The 16,693-nt window shown below is 32.5% G+C and overlaps 1 protein-coding gene across 2 annotated transcripts; it reads right to left on the bottom strand.

The window, feature by feature from the left end:
• Nucleotides 1-8,449: 8,449 nt before the first annotated feature.
• LOC145328986 (uncharacterized) lies at nucleotides 8,450-13,324 on the bottom strand. 2 transcript variants are annotated; one of them, XM_080172976.1, is made up of 7 exons: nucleotides 13,273-13,324; nucleotides 12,605-12,851; nucleotides 12,129-12,218; nucleotides 11,743-11,793; nucleotides 11,462-11,512; nucleotides 10,193-10,336; nucleotides 8,450-9,470 (listed from the first exon to the last, which is right to left on the bottom strand). In XM_080172976.1, exons 2-6 carry the CDS (start codon nucleotides 12,843-12,845, stop codon nucleotides 10,197-10,199), a joined length of 573 nt encoding a protein of 190 aa, XP_080029102.1. In that variant the 5' UTR covers nucleotides 12,846-12,851; nucleotides 13,273-13,324; the 3' UTR covers nucleotides 8,450-9,470; nucleotides 10,193-10,196. The 2 variants fall into 2 exon arrangements, with proteins under 2 accessions (XP_080029102.1, XP_080029104.1); XM_080172978.1 differs by lacking the exon at nucleotides 8,450-9,470 and adding an exon at nucleotides 9,672-10,037 and having other exon boundaries at nucleotides 10,166-10,336.
• Nucleotides 13,325-16,693: the final 3,369 nt, after the last annotated feature.

Raw genomic sequence — 16,693 nt, 5'->3', positions numbered from 1 at the left:
TCTCCTGCCATAATATCCACGTGTATTCTACATCCATTGTACATGCACAGTTAGACAAAAATATATTTTTTTAGACTAAATCTCTCACGCTTTCTCCATAGTAATGTATTTATTATTACTTGGATCTAACACCAGATTTTCCTGTTTTATAATAAAGTGAACTCTGTAGCGGGCAAAAATAACGATTTCACCCATCCCCCTCCTTTACCCCATCCCCTCCCCTCCTACTGGATAAACGGCCCGACCAATAAATGCAAGAGGATATTGGAAGCTAAATTGACGACAATTTTTCTCCTATTTTAATATCCACGTATATTCTACATCCTTTTCCATTGTTAAAAGTGAAGCATCTCTATAATTAGGGTCGGTCCGTACGTTGGTACGTAACGGATAGCTTTTTTCATTAATTTAGGCATGTTAGAATTGTCCTATCGATTTCAAACTTTGCATGGTGATTCCTGTAGTAGTTAGGTACGATTTATAAAGCGTAGAGTATACAACTCTCAAATTTTTATTTTAGCCATTTGTACAATGTCTAATACAGCTCTAAAAAGAAGCATTAATTATTATACAGCAAAAATGGATTGAAGATAATTTGTTTTCTCGTATTCATTCGAATCCGGTGGACAGGAACCGGTTCTCATCCATACGAAAAAACTATGTCTAGCATCGTATTATATCCAGTTTTCTACGAATATAGAAATGTACAATCATAAGATTAAAACCAGTTTTTTTAGCCGGTGCCTCCGGCACCTCGGGGCTAAAAAAACTAGTTTTAATCTTATAATTGTACATTCTATATCCGCGGAAAGCCGTTTATAATACGATACGAGAAATAAATATTCTCGTATTTATTCGAATCCGGTGGACAGGAACCGGTTCTCATCCATACGAAAAAACTATGTCTAGCATCGTATTATATCCAGCTTTCTACGAATATAAAAATGTACAATCATAAGATTAAAACCAGTTTTTTTAGCCGTTGCCTCCGGCACCTCGGGGCTAAAAAAACTAGTTTTAATCTTATAATTGTACATTCTATATCCGCGGAAAGCCGTTTATAATACGATACGAGAAATAACTATTCTCGTATTTATTCGAATCCGGTGGATAGGAACCGGTTCTCATCCATACGAAAAAACTATATCTAGCATCGTATTATATCCAGCTTTCTACGAATATAAAAATGTACAATCATAAGATTAAAACCAGTTTTTTTAAACCCATGCCTACGGCACCAAGGGGCAAAAAAACTGGTTTTAATCTTATAATTGTAATTCTATATCCGCGAAAAGCCGTTTATAATACGATGCGAGAAATAACTATTTCTTCTATGAAGGCCGTACCAACAAAAGCGAATTATACAAATATGGCTAAAATAATAATTTTAAAATTTTGAATTCTTAAGTTGTATACTCTGTATAACGATATCGTCATCGTTCAATCAATCAATGTCTAAAAAATGTCGAAAAAACGCGGCATTTTTTTTAGAACCCATCTCTGACATTTATAAAGTTTAAATCATTTGATATGATATCATTTAGGAGTATCAAATAAATTTATTTTATGATTATTGATGTGAAAATAACGATCATACTGAATAATACAAATATTATTAAACTACTAGTGTTTTCACAAAATAATAATTGTTTTTTTTTCGCCTCAATACTATTCGACAGAATTTTAATGGTTATCCTCAGATGTGAAGACATTTTTTTTTATTCGTTGGCTCAAAAACCTTGGATACGTTTCTTAAATCTTAAATTAATTTTTTCAAATTAGCAGTGTCCAATTATAATAAAAATTGTAATATACATATTTGGTAATTTTTTTAATCGTCATTGGGGATTTACATTAGTTTCCCGTCCATTGTTTTATTCCTAAAGATCCCTACTTGTCAAATAAATAAATAGAAAATACGTGGATATTGTGACAAAGAAATTTTTGACGTTAATTAAGGTTGCTAATATAGTCCTGAGATGTTGGTCAAGGCGTCATCCATGGTAAGTGGATGGGATGGGGTAAAATAAAGTAAAATGTGGGGTATTCAATATCCATTGTCATAAAAAAATACTGTAAAAATTTCTTAGAAATTGGCTAAAATTTGTATATTTTTAATCCCTATCAAAGTAGTATAATTATGGGCCTGGCCTCAAATATCATATATTTTCTAAAACTAAAATTTTATAATTTTTGTATGAACGTCGAACTACCCATTGTTTAATAGTTAGGTCTCTTTGTACCAATAAAATAAAAACTATTTGCATCTGCTCCTTATCAATGTTCTATGGATAATTAATTATTGAGAATCACAGCAAAATTTCAGGGTTGAAATGTCTATAAGTTAGCTGTAACTTTGTAATGATTGGTTAATTCAAGAACCCGCACTACTCAATTGCTCTCCTTGTTGACTTTAACAATTTCTAGATTGATTAGTTGATATCTCTTGGGGGGTCATTGAATATAGAAAATATGACAAAAAAAATTTTCCATTTTTCTCAACAGCAGAAAATACAATATTTAAGATTTTGAGTAAAAACACTGTTTAAATTTTTTCCACCTATATTTTGATTGGTAGATACGTTTGAGGCAAAATGCATGCTAACACATTTAGATAGATAAAGAAAACTGATATAGAGAACTTTAAATGATAAGCCAGCATTACATTTTGCAGACAATGAAATGAAGTTGTATAGAACACATATATTTGTATGTTGAAAATTTTAGCAATAGACTTTTTTATGTTTCATTAATAAGGAATATTTATAATTTTTAACCTTTAATTGAAAAAAATATATATTTTTTCTAATATTATCTAAACAACAAAATAGACGTTCATTTTTTCGGGATGTGGTGGGGGAAGTGGAATGTTATGTTTCACCCCCACGAAAAATTTCTAAATCCCACCCCCCGTAACAAAAAATGGTTTGTGCTATCTATAATACAAAGTAGAACGATGTCTGTCTGTCTGTTTGTTTGTCTGTTTGTTTGTCTGTTTGTCTGTTTGTTTGTAGCGAAGGATCTCGCTAACCGCTGAACTGATCGGGTTCTCCTTAACAGGGTGCTTCTCATAGGTCCCGGGAAGGTTTATAACTATTTTCTTGGGGGGTGGGACACCCCCAACCCCCCAAAAACTGAAAAATCCCCCCCCCAAAAAAAAATTTTTTTTTAATTTTTTTAACTAAAATTAAAAATGAGGGAGGGGGGGCACCCCCCCCCCCCAAAAAAAAAAAAGATTTTTTTTCGCCCCCCCCCCCCCAAATTTTTTAAATTTTTTTTTTAATCTAAAAAAAGAAATTGAATTATTAATTTCGACTCTCTCCTCCTCAAGTGCCCCTAGAGGCCTCTAGGGGCGTAGCCGCTAGTAATACACAAAGTATAATAATACAATTTGGATACCTACAAAGCTATTTATTGTCCCTCAATACAGTTTAGTGTCTACAGACGTTCAGACTTCCTGTTAATTATAGAATAGAAATGCTGATCTTACCATAGACAAAATAATTCTTTAACTGTAATCACTTTATTTATTACTTATAAGCAAGTTATTATCATGTATTTAATCAAATAGATAGCAATGAATAATTATATGTTATACCTATAGATTATAACCTATATAATCTAAACCCCAAGTACTAAGATTAATAGACTATAACCTATATAGTCTATACCCCAAGTAATGAGATTAATGAGCCTTATCCGAACGCTACTGACGAGGATTTACCTACAAGCCAGCAGCAATAAAACCCCTCAGCGAACACTTAGTTCAAGCCGAGGAAAGAGACCTTGCCAGTAGCAAGATCAAACCAAAACTGAAGTTAAACCCCTTAGTATTTTAGCAAGTTAGATTGCAAGCAGCAGCTTGCAATCTTTTATGACAGCTCCCCCTATGGTCTTTGCCCTTGTTTAGCTGTCTATTTATTTTAATCCATCCCACAATATAAACATCAATGCTGACTAATATATATTTAATGGAGTGTAGCTCCCCTTAAACCCACATACCACAACAGCATATTTTAAAAATAGCAAAATTTAAGTTTAGCTTTGTTTTAGGTTTAAAAATAGTGATTTAATTTGTATTTTTATTGCTAATGAGTCACAGTTTTGGCCTCAAACACATCATAATACACTTTTTGAAATAGTGTGTCTTAAAAGATTGATATAAGTTGTTATGTGGAATAGAGTGTCCCGAAGGGTTAACTACGTTTAAGGGTTTAGACAAAAACAATTATATACATAGAGAGGAGTAGTTATATATAGGATTATAAATATGAGTTATATCCTATTAAATAAAAAGAAAGATTTTTCGTTTCAAGCTCAAGATTTCCATATCTACTGAACTGATTGAGTTCTCCTATTTAGGGAGAGTGAGAGAGTTTAACTGAGGACCAAGGATAGTGTTAGGCTATTTTTTTCTAGATGTAAGTCTTGGGATGGTTTTAGGCTGTTTTTCTATTCTCTTAGAAAACTCTGGATGCTAGTCGCCTCGCTACTAGCGCTATATAAAAAACTAGCGATTTCGCCCCTAGCCTCTAGGGGCGTTTTTCCCCAAGAGGTTTGATCAAACCAATTTTTCGTGATTTAGATTTTAAAAAATAAATCTAAAAAAATTTTGTTTGGGGGGGGGGATTTTTTTCTGGGGGGGGGGGAGGGGTAGTCGACCAAACTATTTTAATTTTGTTTTAAAAAGAAAAAAAAATTTGGGGGGGGTATTTAAATATTTTTTTTGGGGGGGGGTATTTTAATTTTTTTGGGGGGTTAGGGGTATCCCACCCCCCAAGAAAGCAGTTATAAACCTTCCCGGGACCTATGAGCAGCTACCCTGTATAGGAGAACCCGATCAGTTCAGCGGTTAGCGAGATCCTTTGCTACAAACAAACAAACAGACAAACAAATAGACAAACACACAGACAAACAAACAGACATACATCGTTCTACTTTGTATTATAGATAATATGTTTAAGAAAATTATTTTTTAAATTAAAACACATTTGTGTGTTCCATTACGTATTCAAATCACATTCGCATATGTACATTATTTAACTGTGGAGATGCGATCCCCAATTTTCAAATTCTTTAAACGTACATATAAGACTTTTACAGAAATGCTACGCATCCAGACTATCTATCTATGTTTGATATAAAGTTAACACTATATAAGAGTAGAATCTAAATATTTGATTGACGTGCCTCTGTAATTATCAAGTAACATTCAGGCACGAGACACAATTACTTTAGCTAGGCCCAAGGCATTATTTGTATCCTTTTATGCATTCATAGGCCTACCTTTACCAATATAACACCATATATGGGTAACGCTAGCCTATTCATGGTAATTTGTATGTGATTCGTTAATATTATATGTTTATTAAAGACATTATGTTTATTGTTAAAGTAATCATGTAACCAATCAGTACAAGTATGTATGCCTACAACCATGTCTGATTTACGTCACAAGTTAACATACAGACACTTTATTGAACAGACAAACACTAAGATCCTTATTATAAGCTGATGTTATAGCATGTATCTCTTAAAATAAGTTAGTTATTTATTGACTCTCCTACCATCAAGTTCTCTTCTGGCTTTAAAAGGTAATGACTTAGTTGTTTGGCATGCATTGTAGTTTAAATTTAGGACCCTTAGTACTTGGCATGAATTGAGCTTAGGCCTTATGTTAGAATTCTAACACTTAGCACAATTCACTGCTTGGGACTTAGGGCACTTTTCTGTCCTACACTACTTATGATTTTAACACTTATCCTGTAAATATTTTCATACCTAACTTATTCACTTGTAATATAAATACACTTTATAAAACATTTTCCTTCCTTAATACTTAATATACTTATATAATTCCGATCGAATATCAAAACCAACCATTTATTCTTAGTTTAAAGCAATATAATACTTCGCGTGGGTCTTTTGTTGAGCTTCCACCAGCTCAACCAAATTCGTATTATACTTGTGGGAATAGAGGGATAAGCATTCTAAATAGACGAACCGACGATGAGAATGTCTATGTGTATTGCAGTAAAAGTAGGTTTTAGTAGTACTCATAGAAGAGCGGTCTCCATACCATAATTTTGGACAAACGCCCCATTCGCACTACCAACTGTAGAGTAGCTGCGCTACTATGGCTCAAATGCTATCTATTGTTCAGTAAAATCGCTGTAACGGATGCGCTCCTTCGTCGGAGAGCAATGTACTCTGTTATTATTATTGATGCTAATAGATTGATTTCACTACTATACTTCAGAGATCTAAAGGAATGAGACAATGTCCGCTAAATTTATGCATATACCCAATGAAACGTATTGATACTAGACTTAGGAAATCAACTAATCAAAAATTCAATAAAGGTCCCAAAGTTGTTAAGCCAACGAGAATCTTATTTCTCGTATTCATTCGAATCCGGTGGATAGGAACCGGTTCTCATCCATACGAAAAAACTATGTCTAGCATCGTATTATATCCAGTTTTCTACGAATATAGAAATGTACAATCATAAGATTAAAACCAGTTTTTTTAGCCGGTGCCTCCGGCACATCGAGGCTAAAAAAACTAGTTTTAATCTTATAATTGTACATTCTATATCCGCGGAAAGCCGTTTATAATATGATACGAGAAATAACTATTCTCGTATTCATTCGAATCCGGTAGATAGGAACTGGTTCTCATCCATACGAAAAAATTATGTCTAGCATCGTATTATATCCAGCTTTCTACGAATATAAGAATGTACAATCATAAGATTAAAACCAGTTTTTTTTAGCCGATGCCTTCGGCACCATAGGGGCTAAAAAAACTAGTTATAATCTCATAATTGTACAATGCATTCTATATTCGCGGAGAGCCGTTTATAATACGATGCGAGAAATAACTATTATTATGGTTTGCTGTATATGCTCTGCCATTTTGGATAAATTGTCCTTTAAATCTTTACTCAAACATTTGTTGATAAAGAGTATTCATTTTTTAATTATTGTGGTTAAAAAAGTTACATGCAAGGGAAAATATTAACAGTTACACACAAATGATTGTATAGAGAAGCTACTCTTGAACTGTTGTCAGTCCGTTCTTTATTGTCAGTTCATCTATAGATGTGTATAAATAAACCCATACCAAACAGCATGATAAATCTTAAAATCGAGACATATCGAACAGGAAGACGAACATAAATTGACAAATACGTGTTGGTGCTCTTAATCCTTATACTAAAGTAACAGGATGTCTTTCTGTCTGTGTGTTTGTGTGTTCGTCTGTGTGTTGTGCTCACCGCTGAACCGATCGGGCTCTCCTTAACAGGGTAGCTTCTCATAGATCCCGGGATTATTTATAACTATTTTAGGAGAGGGTACCACCACCCTCCCAAGAGAAATCACAAAGAAATCGATTTTCGGAAAAAATCGAGAGATTCCAACGCAACATTGCGAGGTATAGTAGAAACTTGAAAGCAACATAAATAGGTGTGGTAGAGACTTGAACAAAAAAAAACATTTAAAGTGTCACTAGAGGCCTCTAGGGGCGTAGCCGCTAGTTTTATATATTGTATTGGACTCTAAGAAAAAAAATGTGTGGATCTGTTTAAAAGCTATAAGATGTTTAATATATGGACACACTTACATTTTAAAACTTGAATATAGAGATGCTTCTCTTATTACAATCTGCCTAATCTTCTTCAGAATTAATATTATTAAGTGTTTCGAAGGCTACAATTTTGATTTGATCGTCCTTGTTACTATGAAAAGAACTAAGATATGGAGGGGAGGAGGAGTAGAATTATATTTTAACTAGCTTCGCTACTATTGGACGTAATTAATGAACTTATTGTCCAAGCCATTTGTGAGATATTAAGGGACAGACAGGCATCATTATTGTAGATGAAATTGTTAAATTTCTTGATCACTAATAGCAACACAGAAGAGGTTTTGTGGTTTTTTTGTATTTTAAAGAATACACATTTTTATATTTAGAAAATCTTGCAGCAGGAAATACCCTATGAGTATACCCCATCTCTTTTCTAGGGGGTTTCTTTCCCCCTTTCCTTTATCTACTATGACGTCAATAGAATAGTAGGCCAAACCCTTAATTTATTTCTTGTATATAGTGGCATTTTAAACTTTAGGAATATGGGTTGAACGAGTTCCAGGGAGATTTTTCTAGTAATCAATTACAGAATGGTTACGTCAGTCTTATTTACTGGTAATCTAATTTTAAATGAATGCTTTTTTTCTTGGAACTTTTTTCTTATCTTATAGTTTTCTAAATTTTATTAACACACCCTTTACAATTATCTTCAAATTTTCTGGATAAATCTGGATTTCATGGCCTTTCAATGAAAACTCTTAAATTGAAGTAATTGTCCATTGTCCCCTCCCTTACTCCCTGTATCAATCTATTTATATCCTTAATATTAGACCATGTAGGCTTCACAAAGCAAAGAAAATCAATAATTATATTTATTATATTTTATTACTGTAAACATACAAAATAGTGTTAATAATGATTGTGATATATTCTTACATTAAAAATACCAAGACATTTTTATCCTCATAAAATGAGATTTTAGAATATCAACTCTGTTCCATCTGAATCATATCCCCTATCCTTTACTATTAAAGAGGTTACGCGGCATATGCGCGTATGTGAAAGTATAACTTTATTATAATCACGCAACCTCTGCAATAGGATAGGGGATATGATTCAGATAGAACAACTCCACACCCAGGTTATCAACAGTGTTACTCATGATTGTGATACAATTTTTACTATATTTTTTTTTACAATATCACATGGAATGTTTTTTCCAGTATGGCTTCAAAACCGATTAAGATCCGGTTCTAAGCCATACTGAAAAATCATGTATAATATCATATTATATCCAGTTTTCTACGAATATTAAAATTTACAATTATAAGATCAAAACCAGTTTTGTTAGACCGTGCCTTTGGCATCTCGGGGCTAAAAAAAACTAGTTTTAAATTATAATTGTACATTTTTATACCCGCTGAAAGATGTTTATAATACGATGACATAAAGGAATACTAATATACCTCTTCTGATAAAAAGTAATTTTAAACAAACCCCTGAATAAAAGAGGGGTTAAATACACTTGATTACATAGTTTAGTTAAAAGCTTTTACAATTAAATGGCATCTTTCATTTTTTAGAGGATTTCGTTTAAAAATAGTTCTATTTTAAGAAACAGAGCGTATAGTGTTTAATAAAAAATCACATCATACAATACAAATGACCAATGATAGGCCAGTATACAATTTACCATTAGTCAACTACAACGTATACTGGCCTATTATTGGTAATTTTTATTGTATGACGTTATTTTTTATTGGACACTATACGCTGTTTCCTGTTTTTATAGAGGTGTATTTATAGCAAACCAAGACAAATTTTGTTTGAATTCGATGGGCACTTGATCAGTATCTGTATTTTGATGGATGGCTGGCGACCTATTAATTATTATTATCTATTATTTATCTCAATTTATAGTTGAAAACAAGGATGACAATATCCATTAAATCAAAGCTTCAAAATCAACAGGAAGAACATACGAACAATAACTCATGTATAGTGTCAGAAGCAGAACATTAATTCGCAAGTCTTAACAAAATTATACATGAATTTGTAGTAAAATAGCGTAAATACAGGACTTTGATTTTTAGAACTTTATTATAGAGATACATTGCCTATATTATTGTTCCATGTTTTCCTAGGAATCATTATTCCAAAAGTCATGCAGATAAATAGGATAACAATATGATGAAAAAAGATGTTGACAAAAAAGTTAAAAATCAAAATGTTTTAAATGGACGTATGGGCCTTTAGGAAGCGATTATGAAGTTGCTACGCTTTCTAAATTATACCTAACAATTACAGAAATCATCATGCAAAGTTTGGTATCGATGGTACAATTCTAAAATGTCTATAATAGCTATCCGTTACGGACGGACGGACCGCTTTTTATGCATGTCAGAAAATAAATAACTACATTTTATAAATCAGAAATCTTAAAATTGGATGCTGTGAGAATTGGTGCAAAAAATATGACGTAAAAAAAAAAATTAGCCAATAACGGCCTCTCATTTGCTAATTTTTTTTGTTACGTCATATTTTTTGCACCAATTCTCACAGCATCTTAAAATTGACAATCTCCGCCTAAAATCATCACTACCTGATTATCCAAGTCTAGCAGAGGGTAGTGTTGTTGGTTGAGTTGTTGTTGGTTGTGTTGTTGTTGGTTGTGTTGTTGTTGGTTGAATTGTTGTTGGTTGTGTTGTTGGTAATGGGGAAGGTGTAGTTGTAGTGGTGGTTGTGTCTAAACATAGAAATTATTTATTATAAAATTTAAAGTGAAAACTAATATGGTCAATTGATAATTTGCAAGAGATCTAATGGAATAAGACAATGGCCGATAAATTGATGTACAACCCAAATGATGATACATAAAAATACCCCTTCTGTAGATAAAAATTAGTGGTTTAAACGTTTGAACACTCAACTGAACAAATCAAATCAAAGTCCCCAAAGTTATAAAAAAACGAATAAGAAAACGTTATTATTGTCTTCTCTCTCTCTGATAATTTTTACAGTAATAAAGAATACATACAAAATAAGAAAAGAACAGTAAATGAAAAAGAGCGAATTTGCCAGAGAGAAAAAGCTTTATGTATCTACTACATCCTATAATTAAGGTCTTCAAAGCCGATTATTATCCACTGGATTAAAACCAGTCATACTGAAAAATCATGTATAGCATCGTATTTAAGACAATTTTTCACGAATATCAAAATAGAAATCATAAAATTAAAACCAGCCTCACATTTTAACACCCGCGGAAAGCTGTGTATAATACGATACGATACAAAACCATTATAAGTTATTTGTCTGTTTTTCATAGGAAGGGAGGGGACATTGGACTGTAAATTACACCAGTACCCAAAGTTTTTATACACACGTTTTCTTATTTGTTGTCCTCAAAACTTTGGGTATTAAATTGAATCTTGATTGGTTAGTTCTAAACCAGAAGTGTTGAATAGCTACTGAAGTGGTATTTTTGTTTATCTCTATAGCTACAGAAGGGGTAATTTTGTCTACCTCTATAGGATATTTATCGTCCTTTGTCTTATCCCTTTAGATTCTCGGTGTTTCATAAACTTTGCATTATCATTCTTCACATGCTATTTATTGCAAACCTATGATAAAAAAAACCAGAGGTGGATTCTTAAAAAACTTTTTGGCTCACTTTTTTTGTGAAAAATCCTCCAAAATCGCATTGAAAATCTACAAAATTAAACAACATCTTAATCTTATGTTAATAACCTTTTAATATTTTAATTAATTTTTGTAGATTTTTTTATGCAATTTTGGAGGATTTTTCACAAAATTTTTTAGCTAGCCTAAACGTTTTTTTAAGAATCCACCTCAGTTTAATTAAACTTACTTTCAACTGTAACCAGGAAGGGAGGTTTTATCTGTTGGGAGGTAAAGTACTAAAACAAATTTTGTCAAAATATATCAGGGGCTGTCATTCAATTTCAAATTGCACAAAATTTTGAAAAACTAAAGAGAAGTGGGTAATAGAAAGTTTGTTCCAGGAAAGATTTCAATTAGAATTATTAGTCAGAATCCTTGTCCCTGCAATTTTATAAATGAATTCAATTAAAAAATAAAGAATAATTGAAAGTGTAATTTTCATGAACAAATTTTTTTCACAAAATTCCTGAGAACAGTAGGTAAACATCCTGGTGCATATCTCACTATTTCCTGGCCAGCCTAAAATATAATTTTCAAATGGATTTGTTATTACATGGATCTTACACCATATTATCGTTTACTCTAATGATGGTAAACTTGTAGCTGGCTGATACAACAACCCCACCCCTTTCCCACTTTACCACATCTCCTCCCACTGGGTAAACGAACTGACCAATAAATGTTGTCTATGTTAGCAACCAAATTGACAACAATTTTTCCCCTGTCATAATATCCACGTATTTTCTTCATCCATTGATAATTACATAAATAAGCAAAGCAATAAGCAGTCAAAAAAGCAATCCAAATTGCTTATAGATTAGTAAATATATTCTGTTTATAAAAAAAATTTAGACCTGGTTCTTGGAAGTCGGTGCAGGCATAGAAGTAATGCACACAATCATCAATGTCTTTTGGAGGATTCTTGGCAAATGTGAAATCCCATCCTAGGTTCAAATACAATAATGTTAGATTTTTTATCAATTAATTTTGCTGTTTTTTTTATAATAAAAATAGATACCTAATTTCAAAAAGTATAACTTTTTATCAGAAAATACTTTTTCTAAGAAAATTTTCTGTTTACCTTTTTTACTTATACCAAAGATTTGAAAAAATTTAAAGTAGTAGAAATAAAAGAATTTTAAAAAGAAAAAATGCACCTGCAACTTTATGACAAGGAACCCTTTTAATATTCTATTTTATTTTTACTCTAAAGATTTATCTTATGTAATGCCTTTTAAACCTATAGGTACTTTAGAAAAGAAAAAGTTGATACTGTAGTATAAGAGTAAAAAAAGTAAAAGCAGTCAAAGAAGAAAAAAACATGTTATACCTGTTCTTACAATAGCATAAGGTTGATACAAATATGCCAGCGGGGAGTAGGGAAGAAAAGGCTGCATTTGTCCATACACAAGACCATTTGTATAGACTTGAGAATGGCCCACTTGTTGATTATAGGAATATGATTGTGGTAGTGATGCATAAGGTGCAGGTAATCCCAAGGTGGAGCCATAAATGTTGAAACTACATCCAGAATGTAGCCATGCCAAGATCAATAGCAATAGTTTTGCCATTGTATCCTGAAATTAATTTACTTTAAAGTTACATGAATAATAAAATAAGACTAATACATTTTGTTTGAAAATTTAGCAGATAAAAAATAAAAGTTTTAAATTGTTAATTTTATCATCTTTATACATAAGCGGCTGTGCCCTTAATATTTAGGGACCCTGTCTTCAAAGGCGTAATAAGGGGCCTAAAACTGTCCTGGGACCTATGTTAAGCTTTCCTAAATGATGTACTCAATCAGTTCTTATTGAAGCCTCTTGGGGCAATGGAGGTGGAAGGGGAAAGGCAACCTCAAACCGCACTTTTAAATTTTCGTTTTTAAAAAAATTTTAATCATTTTTTTATGGGGGTCATTTTTTATTGGAAGGGTTGAGATACTATAATAAGATAAAACTGATTTTATTGAATATTTATAAGAAAACTTGTAAATACCTCTGCAATGATCAAGCTCTTACTTAGACTGAGCTACTTTTATTAATTAAACACTTTTTATGCACAAGCTAAAGAATTTTTACAAAACAACAAAAATATTAAATAGCGTTAAACTTGTTAGATTAATGAAATTATCCATGAAATTGTTAAATGTTGCTTTCACAGAAAGCACCTTGTTAAGCACTGATACCCCCCCCCCTGCACCTTTGAATTGGAAATAAGGAGGAAGCGGTAGTTTTTCATCTTTTTATTACTTCAGGTTTGGTTATATCAGGTTCGGGTAGTCCTGCAGGGTCTTAGTACTGCCAAGTAGGGTTAAGGCCTTCCGTAGGGTTTAGGAATTGGAAAAAATATCTTATTTTTAATTTATTTAAAAAAAAAGAGGAGGGAGGTTGTAGTTAGAGCACAACAAGCACTTTGTGTGAAAGAACTAGTTAAATAATAGAAATTTAAAAAGTATATTTTAAATAAAATTTACAATTTAAACTTAAAATTTTATAATTGTTGTATGAACATATATAAATTTAAAGTTTTTTGAACCCAGGCCATATATTTGAACCCATTTTATGATTATTAGAGTGTTTACAAATTATGACCATTTTGAATTTCTGCACATATTACTTGGATCTTACACCAGATTATCAAGTACGCTAATAAAATGACACTTGTAGCGGGCTGAAATAACGAACCCCCCCTTTACTCCATTCCCCCCTACTGGCTGTGCGAACGACCAATAAATGACAGGTTAAATAGCAACATTTTTTTTCTATCATAAATTCCATGTATATTCTACGTCCATTCATAGATTGTAGTTCTCTATTCCTACGATGAAAATAAATGTATTATTTAAAAGTAAATTTCTAATTTTCAAATATTTCGGGAATGGTCCCATTCGTAACATCGCCCCATAATGGGTGATTCGTCGTATTTTTAAAATGGCTTTTTATAGGTTATTTTAGGTTAGGTTATATTGGGTTAAGTGATTGCCCCACAGGGTTAGGTAATTGTCCCGGCAGGGTTAGAGCCACCCGCAGGGGCTAGAAATAGGAAAAGCTACTGTGAAAAATACAAAGAATCGCCCCATGAGGTGCGATGTTACGAAAGGGACTATACCCAAATATTTCTTATTAATCATGACAAAAGAATTATCTGTTATTGATTATGTTGAAAGATATTTAGTAGCAAAACTACTCTATGAAACAATTTGCCTGTCCATCAGTTTGTCTATCTATATCAGCCTGTTTGCTCTATGGGGTAAGTGTGAATATCACAGCTATTATTTAGGATGGACAGCTGGCCAATGAGCATATTCTCTTTAGATATCTTTGTCCATCAGTCTATGACTGTCTGAAATGCTCTAGTAGACATCACATTTATAAAGGGAAAGTTTTTTTTATTCTACTACTTAGGATAAGTTTTTTAAATGAAGATTTTACGGACAAATGTGCATTTTTTACTGAATTACTGTTCACATTTTTACAGGAAAAGTTGTGTTTGCCATGATATGGATCTTACACCAGATTGTTATGTTCTCTAATAAAGTTAATCTTGTAACTGGCTCCTCCTAATGATTTAACAAACTCATCAATAAATGATGTCCAAGTTAGCAAGCTAAATTAATAAAAAAAAATTCTCTGTCATAATATGATAATATCTTAATTTCCATTTCTATAACAAAATCTTAAAATTATAAAAAATACTTTTCCTAGAAATGTTGAAACCCCCTATTTGTCAAATTTGCTTTCTAAACTGGTATTCAGCAGATCAAGATTTTATTATCCTTGAGTGAACAACTTAAGTTACCATCCATTTTACTCTTATCATTATGAACAAGTAACAAGATGTCTATATATTATATAAAAGTTTTCATAGGTCCAGGAATAGTTATTTATCGCATCTTATTATAGACAGCTTTCCTCTGATATTAAAATGAAAAAACTTAATACTAAACCTAGTTATGTTTATATCATATTTTATCATTCATAGAAAATTGTCTAGAAGACGATACGATACATGACTTTTTCAGTATGACTGATCAGAACCAGTCCTAATCCAGAGGAAATTAATCGGTTTCGAAGCCATACGGGAAAGGTTTATAACTATTTTAGGGAATTTACCTGCACCCTCCCAAGACAAACATACCCCACAAATTTTGCTTAAACTAAGAAAGATAACATTGAAAGTGGATGGACGAAATCTCCTCCCCCTTCCTTCTAGTGCATCTAAAGGATGAAGGAAGATTGGGTTATTATATATTTAGGAATTCTTAAAACTTGTTCTCCCCCCTCTCTTTTTATAAAAATGACATCTGTTTGGTATTCCAGTGCATTAAGCTTTTTTTAGGTACAGGGAAGGTTTTTAACTAATTTGGGAGAGTGTATCTAAACCTTTCCAATTTAAAATCCCCCCCCCCTAATTTTTTTTTAATATTTCTTATTAAAACTCAAATTAAAAAGTAGAAGGGCGGTTGACTTATCCCCCATCCACCTTAAGAACACCTAGAGGCTTCTAGTGGGCGTTGCCCCTAGTCTTTCTTAAAATAAAAGCTATGTCTTGATTTTTTTCTTCAATTAGGTGTTTGATCACGAATTGCATATGGAAAACATATTTTTCTTATTTAATTGTTAGCCTAATTAAGTTATGCTTGAAAATTTTTTTAATAGCTATCTATAATACAAAGTAGAACGATGTCTGTCTGTCCGTCTGTCCGTCTGACCGTCTGTCCGTCCGTCTGTCTGTCTGTCCCTTAAGATCTCGGTAACCACTGAACCGATCGGATTCTACTCTTCAGGGTATCTACCTATTGGTCCTGTGGTGGTTTTAAGCTATTTTCTCGGGGGGTGGGACACCCCCAACCCCCCCAAAAACCAAAAAATCCCCCCCCATTTTTTTTTTATTTTATTTTTTTTTTTTTTTGAAGGAGTTTCCATGGTCCTTTATGGTCTCTCGCAATAATTTTTTTTTATCACCTCTTGGGCAAAGCCCCTAGAGGCTAGGGGCGAAGCCGCTAGTTATTATATATTGCATTTTTAAAAAAACATAAAAATTGAGATAAAAATTTGCGTATCTTTTGTACTCATTTGCGTCATTTCTATCTTCGGAATTTTCTTACCCGTCATCCATCTAAAGGCCTATGGGGGCGTAACCTCTATAGTGATAATAAAAGTATGGTTTGTTAAGGACCCAATCTGAGTTCTTCTGACTTTGCATAAATCACAGGGATTTAAAGGGATAAGACCATGGCCGATAAATTGATGTACAGATACAATATATGATATACAAAATTACCCTTCTGTAGATTACAATTAGTGGTTGAAACGTTTGGACACTCAACTCCAGGAACCAACCAATCAAAATTAAAAAAAAGACCCCAAAGTAATTGAGTCAGCGAATAAGAACACTTTATTATTAAAACTTTGGG

The sequence above is a fragment of the Acartia tonsa genome, chromosome 9, assembly GCF_053477335.1.
Source record: "Acartia tonsa isolate MP-2025a chromosome 9, ASM5347733v1, whole genome shotgun sequence".
NCBI classification, from domain to species: Eukaryota; Metazoa; Arthropoda; class Copepoda; order Calanoida; family Acartiidae; genus Acartia; species Acartia tonsa.
Note: the sequence above shows the minus strand (reverse complement) of the source record. Positions and strands in the feature narration are given on the sequence as shown.

Excerpts from the sequence above, each read along its gene's own strand:
- LOC145328986 (XM_080172976.1), bottom strand. The coding sequence starts at position 12,845 with ATGGCAAAACTATTGCTATTGATCTTGGCATGGCTACATTCTGGATGT. Across the intron at positions 11,794-12,128 it reads CACCGACTTCCAAGAACCAG|GCTGGCCAGGAAATAGTGAG; the intron begins GTCTAAATTTTT and ends ATTATATTTTAG. Across the intron at positions 11,513-11,742 it reads GATGTTTACCTACTGTTCTC|AGTACTTTACCTCCCAACAG; the intron begins AGGAATTTTGTG and ends AAAATTTGTTTT.